The 10,692-nt window shown below is 37.6% G+C and overlaps 1 protein-coding gene across 1 annotated transcript in view; it reads right to left on the reverse strand.

Moving 5' to 3' along the window:
• The window catches only part of SMARCA1 (SWI/SNF related, matrix associated, actin dependent regulator of chromatin, subfamily a, member 1), a 77,135-nt gene that overhangs the window by 45,535 nt on the left and 20,908 nt on the right, over positions 1–10,692 (reverse strand). The window contains exons 9-13 of the mRNA XM_007949750.2: positions 9,432–9,541; positions 7,934–8,160; positions 5,395–5,516; positions 2,378–2,413; positions 1,315–1,467 (exon numbers count right to left, since the gene is read on the reverse strand). Of these exons, the coding sequence (XP_007947941.1) occupies positions 1,315–1,467; positions 2,378–2,413; positions 5,395–5,516; positions 7,934–8,160; positions 9,432–9,541 (648 nt within the window). The remainder of the gene's footprint in view (positions 1–1,314; positions 1,468–2,377; positions 2,414–5,394; positions 5,517–7,933; positions 8,161–9,431; positions 9,542–10,692) is intronic.

Raw genomic sequence — 10,692 nt, forward strand, 5'->3', positions numbered from 1 at the left:
TCACTGCCCCCTAAGCAAAAACTACCCTTTCCCCTTGGTAACTACTAAGAATTTTGAGCTTCTATATATATATCACATAAGGGAGATCACACAATATTTGTCCTTTTGTGACTAATTTCACACAGCATGCTTTCAAGGTTCAAGTTGCTAGAGCAAACAGGTGAGGGGAGAAAGTAGTGGAGAGAGCAAATCAAAGAAACAAGGTTCAAAACAACTTCACACTGAATATAAAAAGACAATAGCCCAGCGGCCAAGTTTCAACACAGACCATGAAAAGAATATAACACACCACACATATTTGAAATTTTAAACTCAAACCAGTGCAAGAGAAGCTGTACTTGAATTCTTGACAGTAACACTGTAAGTCTAACACACAGTAATACTGCAAATTACTGGGGCTTACTCCTACTTGAAGCGGCAGGTAGTCCAATACCATGCCAAAGTAATGATAATCATGCCAAAGCATGCTGACATAAAAATGTCCCAGTGGTCAATAGTTTTCATTTCTTTATTATCAAAGAAAGGGAAGGCCTTCTAAGTTATGCCTCATTGGCTTACAAATTGCTTCCAAAAAGACAAGTCAACTGTCCCATTATGTCTTGCCTTTTGAATGCATGCTATTTTGCATCCTTTTACTTCTGAAATTATATTCTTTATCTTAAAAAAGTCAGATTGTGAAATGCTGCAGTTCTAGTTTAAGAAATGACACCAAAATGTCAAAGAGGTAACCCTGTCATGGTGAAAAGTAAGAGAAATAGCTCCATAGGATTTTCCTTTTTTTTTTTTTTAAGAGGGGTAGGATAACTACTGATGGTGTCCTTAAGTAACAAACGTTTTCCTGAAATATATTCCTTTCTTACCTTTTCCCTCTTCTTCCCAATTGGTTTATTACAAAAGTTAAAATTCCTACCTCTCTCAATTTCAGTACAAAGCAGTTTCAGTTACTGAATTGTTACACAGAATCATAGTGACAGATTAATTTTTTAATCCTCTTCATTAAGACAAATGTATGGGTCCCTTTTACTCTTCAGGATTGAGGAGAAAATGGACATTTCTGTTTCCTAGTAAAAGCTAAAACTGACACTCACATGCTGTAGTTGGATTTGGGGTGCACTGCGTGTAGCTGTCTGTTTCCATTCCATGTATTGACTTGTTTTGCAATTAGCACAGCAACTTTCTTTTGCAGGACAGTCTATTTTAACAAAAAAACCTCCCCAAAATTCTTACCATTTTATCTTAAATCGCCTCTGCAGTGAAAACAACAATCATATTCAGAGCAAAGATAAATTTCTGACATCTTTAAAGATTACTAACCATAGCTTGTAGATCAACCTGTGGATTCCAGTCCGAATCATACATTATAACCACATCAGCACTGGCCAAATTAATTCCCAGGCCTCCAGCCCTGGTACTCAGCATGAAGATGAATTTGCTACTATTAGGAGCATTAAAGGCCTCTATTGCTTCCTTTATTTAATTGTCGAAGGGAACAGAAGAAAAATAGAGAAAAATCAAATTGTATTACCAGAGTCTTTAAGATGCCAATTACAAATTTTAACATATATACGCAACACCCCACTTTATATTTTTCCATCTTCAAAAATATGTAAGCATCTACTTATCTATACTGTACTGTGTGAATTACTGTAGAAGGTATATTATGTAAAACTCCTAAACTTTACAAGCTTATTTCAACAGAAACAAACTTAGAGCAATCCATAGACAGATTTGACTGAGCAAATAATAAATCACTGATTTGCAAACAGTAAGAGTGGAAACACCTTAATTAAGTGAGAGCTGAAATGTATCTTGTGGGGGGAAATGTCAGAAATCTCCACTTTTTTCCTATTAGTTTATGGAGGAGTAATGAAGGTGCAGCTTAGATGAGCAACCAAGAGAGAAAAAGATTTAGAAATGGGAAGGCGAGTAACAGATCCTGGGGAAGGTTTGTTTCAGTTTGTGAAGTGGGGCAAACAGAGAAGTAAGCAATGAGGAAAATTCGGAAGGTAACCCAGGAATATTTAGTGAAGAATCTTCAAAATTAATGGAATCTTAATATCCTTACTCTATAAAAAGCTCATACAAATTAATTAGAAAAACACTAAGACCCCGATAGAAAAATGAGAAAAAAAAAAAAAACAATTCACAGAACTAATGCAAATGGCTGATAAACACAAGAATAATGTTTAACTAATAATGAAATAAATGCAAAATAAAATACCATTTTTTGAAGATTAAAAAAATGATAATACTCAATGTTGACGAGGGGGCGGTGACACAGGCACTCTCATACACTGCTGCTGGGAGTGTAAAGTGGTACAACCTTTCTGGAAAGCAATTTGGCAATATGCATCAAGAGCCTTAAAAATGTTCATACCCTTTGACCCAGTAATTCCACTTCTAGAAATTTATCCTAAGGAAATAATCAGAGATGTGTACAAAAATTTATGGTAAGAATTTTTGTTTTTAGCATTATTATATTAGTGACAAATTAGAAACAACCTAAATGATCAACAATAGGGGGACAAATTATACGTCTATAGGATGAAATCTTGTATTAAAATTATTTTCACAATGATTTATTTTTACTGGCATAGGGAAATACAGCACAATGTTGAGTAAAACATAACAGGATACTGAATTGTATATACAGCATGATATCAACTACTTAGATATATATATAATATATATTTGCAGAAAATATTTTCCTGTATTTTCCAAATTTCTTTCAGCAATAGAATATCATTTTTTATAATCACAAAATACAATAAGTTATTTAAAAAATATTAATAATGAATGGAACACAGTGGTGTGTACCCACCAGTGCCTCCATGGGAGAAAAGACCTGGTCATCTGCTCCTGTAAAGATTACAGACTAGTAAACCCTAAAGGGCAGTTCTACACTGACCTACAGGTTCACTATGAGTCTGCATTGACTCAACGGCACACACACACTCACACACACAAAAAATGAATGGAACGGTATGGTCGAAAGTTGTAGGCAGAGAAGATGACTCACTGCAGAAGTCAGTACAGTGTGTAGAGGGGGCAGTAGAGGACACAGCATGGTGTAGTGAGAGGCAACTTAGTGTAGAGGAAATAGTGAAAGGTTTTCAATACAATCTGAGCTTAGATCACAACTCTACCATCTATCACATCTGTGATTTACAGCAAGCTTTTAACCTCCCTGAAAAGCAGTTCCAAGGAAGAAAATTACACCAATACTTTCCTGGGCTGCAGGGAGAATTCAGTAAGTTGCTTAGCTCATAGTTAGGTGCTTGACAAATGGTACTTCCTTTTTCTACAAAAGTGCAGAGGCCAATTAAACAAAGATTACAGGAACTGAGTCAGAGGATGACCAGAGACTTAAAACTAGCTGTAATAAAGGGCAAACCTAGGAGCTACTAAAAAAGAATGGTTTATTAAGATCTGGTAAACAATTAGTGTAAGGATTCAAATGTGGTCCTTCTTATGAGAATAATAGATGAAATGATTGTGTGGAGACTGACATAATGGGAATTGTGGGCATTTCCAAGAAATAATGAATAGCTCTGATTCTGCCATATTTAAAGTCAACATATTTAACTCCAAAGTCTCTGAACGCAAACAAAAACACAACGCACTGCCATCGGGCCAGATCCGACTCATAGTGACCCCTCATTGGGTTTCTGAGGCAGTATCACTACAGAAGTAGGGATGCCCAACCTTCCTTCCAAGGAGTGGCTGGTGGGTTTGAACCGCCAGCCTTCTGGTTAGCAGTCAAATGCCTTAGGCACTACGCCACCAGAGCTCCTAAGTCTCTGAAGGGAGAACATTATTTGAAATTTTAAAAACCAGAATAATTTGGGCATAAGGAGGTAACATCCGTATCATTCATGAGCAGAGATGAGTAAGTAATGTACACTGGCTACTTGAGGTAGAAAGCATCTACTGTTCTGCCTTGATATCACATTCAATCCAGAAGAAGGGTCACCTCAATGGTACTATATCACCTATGCTCAATATGGAGTCAGAGAAACCCATTCTCAGGAATAAATTAGCAGAAATCCAGCAAAGCTTCAAGTTACCATTGCAGAGAGAGTAAAAAACTGCAGTGCAGGGAACAGTGTAAGCTTTGAAATGTCCCCATATTTGTAGTAATTGTTATCATAATTGTTTCCCCATAGTAGGTTAATAGTGAAAGCCTTAATATGAAAAGGCTTGCTGTGGACACTATCCTATAATATAGCCAGGCTTCATTAAAAAGTACCACAAAGGACAGCACATCCACTGTAACTAAGGAAGGAAAAGGACACATGCTAAGAGTCCTTGTAGCATCAGAAAGGGCCCCAGAGCTGAGAGATGAAAGGCCCTGTGTGTAATTTCATGACATGCAGTACACGCTGTAGTTTAAAAGCTGTATTTGTACCTAATATATCCACTGATCGTCATTAACAACATTATCAAAAAAGTAGCATAGATATTAATATTATCCTCAGAATACAGTTAATGATACTGAGGCGCAGAGAATTAAACAGCTTGCATATGTTACAAAGTAGTGAGGCTAGTGCTAAAACTCAGTTCTTCTGAAACCAAGTTCAGTGCATTTTCCACCATACCGTAATATCAGGGTCTTTGCCCAGAGCATGACTACAGACTTAAGACAGAAGCCAAAGACAAAGCCCTGAAAGATCACAGAAAATAGAAAGCAAACAGCAAAGCCTTCAAAGAATATAAAAGTGTTTTAAAGGGTTTAAAATGCATTCAACCCATGACATTTGTGAGAGAGAATCTAGACATCTGAAGGAATCCCCAAATTTGACAAAGAAACTGGGTGCTAGGTAGAGTTACTCACTAACTTACTCACAACTGCACACTAACCTTTTAGTGTTCAAAGATGCAAATATATGCTAAGCACCTATACCTATGTTAGCTCACTTAATTTTTGCAAAAACTGTTAAGTTAAAAATTATTCCCTTTACAGATTATTATGTTTCATGTGCCTGTAGGGTTGCTTATAAACTGGCAAAATCTCAACCGTGAAACTCCACGGATGGCGAGGGTCTACTGCAGGAGGCAAATCAAGAAAATAACAGAACCAGAGGTCAGAGAGGAAGCCGAGAAACAGTTAGTAATCCAAAGGGTGAGAGACAGCAGTGGCTAGAGGAGATAAGGATGTAACAGTGGAGTCCTCTAGATAAGTGAGGACGCCTTTGAAGATCTTGGAAAGCATGATTTGTATAGAGTCGGTGGAATGGAAACCAAATTGAAGATCTAAGAGAGAAAGAGATGGTAGTGAGAAATTCAATGTACCAAGGTAAAGAAGAGGCAAAAGTTCAAAACTACCCAACTACGAACAATACTGCTTAAATGAACTCTGATTTTTGAGGTCTTGCTTTATGTTCTCTTGCTCACCTCTCTTTCTTCATGTGGGGTTTGTCCATCCAACCGACAATATCCATAACCACGCCACATACAATAATCCTCCAAAATGTCCAGTAAACGAGTCATCTGGCTAAAAATGAGAACCCTTGAACCTAAAACGTTTCACCAAAAATAAAAGATGTTATGCAACCTGTCTGAAACTAACTGGAAAGTTAAAGAAATATATACCATCATATGCAACATACATACATAGCACAAGCACTCAGCACAATTATACACATACCTCTACCTGTCTAGGGATGTTGTTCAGAATTAGGCATTTGTTCAATTATGCATTTTTAGGGTCTTGGAAATCCACCAAACATACTGAGATGATTTAAAGTTGGCCTTTACTCAGTCCGGAGAATGAATAGATCTCTGTAAGATCTCTCACTGGACTACTGCAATAATCTCAACTGGTCTCTCATATTCAATAGATTCCCCACACACAGCTTCCAGAGTTCTCCTTCTAACATGCAATTCCAATAGTGTCACTCTCCACAGCCAAATCTTCAATGACTCCTATCTCATCTTCAAAATAAAGTCCAAACTCCTTTAAAGGTTGGTTTAAAAGGCCTGTCATTTGGCTCTATCTCATCTCCCCAACTCTACCCCAAATGTCATAAGCTCCTCTACTCCCTTACTTACATCTCTGATTCTCTGCCTTGGGAAACTCTTCCCTTCCTTTTTCACAGTTTATTCTTACACATTGTCCAGTGCTCACCTCAAATGTCATCTCTGTGAACACTTGCCCAACTCAAGTTTCTCGATATTTTGCTTGTGCCTCTATCACAGGAATTATCACAATGAACTGCAACTATATTTTGGGTGTAAGTTTACAGACCAAATGGTTTTTCATTCAACAATTCATACATTTTGTGATATGTATTGCAATTCTTACAATGTAACAGCACTCTTCCCACTTCCTCCCCATGGTTACCATTTCCCTTCATCCTTCTCTGTTATCCCTTCCTGCCTTCTGAGCTTTATCCCATGGCCATTATTGCCCTTTTGATCTTGTATAGGTGGTGGTTCTGACATCTCTCTGGTGTTATTTTCCACCTTACAGATTTATCTAAAAGTTAAAGCCATGGGAGTGAGGTCAGTTCCAGGTATGAAGGATATCTAAGGGCCACAGTCTCGGGGGTTTCTATCAGACCGGTAAGCCTGGCCTTCTCCATGATTGTTGACCTTTGCGCCACAGTTCCCTCTTTATCTGGGAACTCCTACTGTGATCCCTTTCAAAGCAGCCAGCACAGGTAGCCAGGTACCACGTAGTTCTTCTGGTCTCAGGGTCATGGAGGTTGAGGCTCATGCAGTCCATTAGTGTCCTTTGGACTAATTATTTCCATGGGTCTTTGACTTTCTTCACTCTTCTTTGCTCCAGAAGGGGAGAGACCAATAGTGTACCTTAAATGGCTGCTCACAAGCTTTTAAGACCCCAGTCACTACTCATCAAAGTAGGACGTAGAACATTGTTTTCATGGACTATGTTATACCAGTTGACCTTAGTATCCCCTGAGACTATAGTCCTGAGTGCACAGGCCCAACAATTCATTCCCATTGAATGTCTGGTTATAGCTAAGAAATTTTCATAACTTTGCCCCCTATACACTCGTGGATACATTTTCAGCACATATAAATACATGTGTAGAAATATCCTCTGCCAAACCTACATACACACACACATACACACACACACACTCATGGGTATAGTCCTCATTTGTCTTCCCACCCCTGTTCAGCTTGAGGGTCTATCAATGTATCCACTAGTTACAACTACTTTTTATAGGTCTATTCTCCTTGCTCCACCACCCATTTGTCAGTTTGTCATACTGTGATTGCTTGCATGTCGCTTTGAGGCTGGAGGCTATGCTACCAGTTTTTCAAATACCAGCAACATCACCCATGGTGGACAGGTTTCAGTGGAGCTTCTGGACTAACACAGACTCAGAAGAAGGAAGGGCCCATCCACTTCTCAAAGAACTGGCCGGTGAAAACCTTATGCACAGCAGTAAAACATTGAGATATTACTGGAAAACTTTATGAATAGCCCGGAAACTCTGTCCGATACAGTGCTGGAAGATGAGCCCCTCGGACTGGAAGGCACTCAAGATATAACTGGGGAAGAGCTGCCTCCTCGAAGTAGTGTCAACCTTAATTATGTGGATGGAGTAAAGCTTTCAGGACCTCCATTTGCTAATGTGGCAGAATTCAAAATGGGAAGAAACAGCTACAAATATCCATTAATAATCAGAACGTGGAATATACAAAGTATGAATCTAGAAAAACTGGAAGTTTGTCAAAAGTGAAATGGAACACTGTGAGCTTTTCCGAGGCAAAGATTGTTGTCCTGCTCATCTTTGTATACCCAGCCTACAGGACAATTCCTGGAAAATAGTAAAGAACTTAATAATGTTTACTAAATCAGAGAATGCATTTATTTGATGAATGAATATGGACAATTTCACTCATGTACAAGTCATTAATATGAATTTATTACATGTAAATTGAAAAAACATTTACTCACCCTGTTCTTTGAGTTTGGCCAACAGTTTATCCAAAACTACCATTTTACCACTGTTGATGACCATATGCTCATCAGTGGTATAAGGTGGACCAGGTTCAGCACCATCAAACAGATATGGATGATTACAACACTTTCGAAGTTGCATCAGAATGTTTAAGAGTCGCATCTTGTCCATCTTGCCAGCAGAATTTAAAACATCAATATCTTTCATCAGGATTTTTGTATACCTAAAATTTAAAACTATAATTAATCATCAATTGTTAGAAAGGTCAATGCCATAGAGTAGTGTCCTTTTGGTGACTACCTTAGAGTCTCATTTAAAGATCAATAGCAGGATTTGATTTGAGACTAAATCTAATAATCAGTAAAAACAAGAAACTAGTCATCCATTTGAACTGGGATGGCACCTGTAAGCCTGTTTCCTCCGGCTGTACCCATTACTAGAAATTGCCGTCAGCTGATAATTCTTCTATATGCTACCACTTGTGTTTGTTGATGGTTGGCATCCATGTTTTATTTGTGCTAAAAACAATCCCAGTTTCTTATGCCTGCCTTCTTAGGTCGTTCGTTTCCTGATCCTGTTAATAATTTTAGTTATCTTTCCTAGACTTTCTCCCAGGCAAAAACGGACTTCTATATGCACCTGAACTGTAATATTCAATTATAATAACAACCAACTTGTACTGAGTGCAAGGGCTTGGTATCATGACAAGTGATTTATATGATTCACTTCATTAAATCGTCACAACTCTTGAGTTATGTACTAGTATCCCCATTTTACAGATGGAAATTCAGGCAGCTAAGGGAAGTTAAGTAACTCACTCAGGGCCACAGTAAGGGAAAAAGGCAGGATGTGATCTTATGTCTGAGTCCAAAGAACATATTCTTGACCTCTTCTATGTATTGGCTTTTACTGTACTGGAATCACTATCGATTTTCTATGTGGGCTAATCTATACAAGCAATATTTTGTTCCTTTTAGCAGCATTACTACATGAATAGCATGTCCAGTGTAAGATTTCTCATCAATTTCCTGCTTTGCCTGTATTTATCAAACCATTCCAGCTTCTGTTATTGTAATTTCCACACTGACCATTTCATTCATACTACTATCATGGCTTTCACTGATGAAAAAACAAGAATAGTAATTGTGCCAGCCACATCATCCCCTTTAATCCTGACATCATTCTCATAAGGTAAGTATTATCATCCCCATTTTATGGAAGGGAAACTGAGTTTACATAACTTGCCCAAGCTAAAACAGCTATTCAGAGGCAAAGCACAGGATTCAAACACAGATCTATATGACTTCAAAGTCCACATTTTTTCCCAAAAGTTAAATACTTATCAACTTTTTATTAAAATATCAGAAGTACTAAATTTTTCATTTAAATATAAAATATAATTTTTGAACTAAAAGTATAACCAAACCACTACAAAGCTTATTTTTAATAAATCCTTGTAAACAAGCAAATTTTAATGGAAATAAAATAGCTCACCATTCTCGTTGCATCTTACTAAGTCCCAAGTAAATCTTTATCTCCTTTTTAGGAGGCAGGCTCTTCTCTACATCAGTTTTTATACGACGTAACAAAAATGGTTTTAAAACCTAAAAGGTAATCGTTTATATAAAATATTTAATATTATGAACCACATATGTATTTAAAAAACACTGTAATATGAAATGTAAAGGAGTCAGAATTAACTGGACAACAATAAGTTTCGTTTGGTATGTGAATGGTTGGTGGTTCAAACCCACCAGCCACTCCTTGCAAGGAAGGTTAGGCAATCTACTTCCATAGTGATACCACCTGGGAAACCCAAGGAGGGGTCGCTATGAGTCGGATCCGACTCCATGGCAGTGTGTTGCATTTGCGTTACCATCTGAAAAACACTACCAATACCAGTTGCCAACTTTCTCAGTAAAGAAGAACCAAATAACGGCCTATTAGAAAATCAGAACACCAAACCAAACTAAACCCACCGCTGTCAATTACAATTCACAGCAACCCCACAGGACAGAGCAGAACTGCCCCATAGGGTTTCCAAGGCTATAAATCTTCATAGAAGCAGACTGCCATATCTCTTTCCCACCAAATGGCTGTTGGGTTCAAACTGTCGACCTTTTGGTTAGTAGCCAAGCAGTTTAACCACTGTGCCACCATGGCTCCTCAAAAATCAGAATAAGAGACCTAAACTACATATCCATGATTCGATGACAAAAAAATACATTAAAAATGCATTAAATATCAAGCTAACAACACTAATGACTAATGAATAAGGAGGCTTTGAAGGAAAAAACTCTCTGTAATACAGATTTTTAAAACTTAGAGGAAATCTAAAGTCAGAAAATGGATGAGAAAGTCTCCAAAAGTGAAGCATATATTCAGACTGTTTCAAAATGTTTAAATGTATGAATGAGAAAATGGTTCCGTGTTAAGGAAGATATGAACAGAGAAAAAAGAGGAAATAATCAGTGTAGACCTGTAGGACAGAGTCTTACTGCAAAGAAATACACTGCTGCCATTTACAGAGACCTATAATGTGCCAGATACTGCACTATGAACTTCACATATAGCACTGGATTGAAAAAATCTTGGAGGAAAATGTGATGATTCCCATTTTAGTAACTTGACCAAGGTCACTTTGCTGATCAATGATAAAAATGGAATTCAAACCAGATAAGGCTAATTATAAATTCAGCTCAATCCCCAATTAGCTGTCATGAACCTGGGTTGGTTCCTTTAACTTTTCTGATTC

This window comes from Orycteropus afer, unplaced genomic scaffold (assembly GCF_000298275.1).
Source record: "Orycteropus afer afer isolate SDZICR_OR568_19922 unplaced genomic scaffold, OryAfe1.0 scaffold00253, whole genome shotgun sequence".
Lineage (NCBI taxonomy): Eukaryota > Metazoa > Chordata > Mammalia > Tubulidentata > Orycteropodidae > Orycteropus > Orycteropus afer.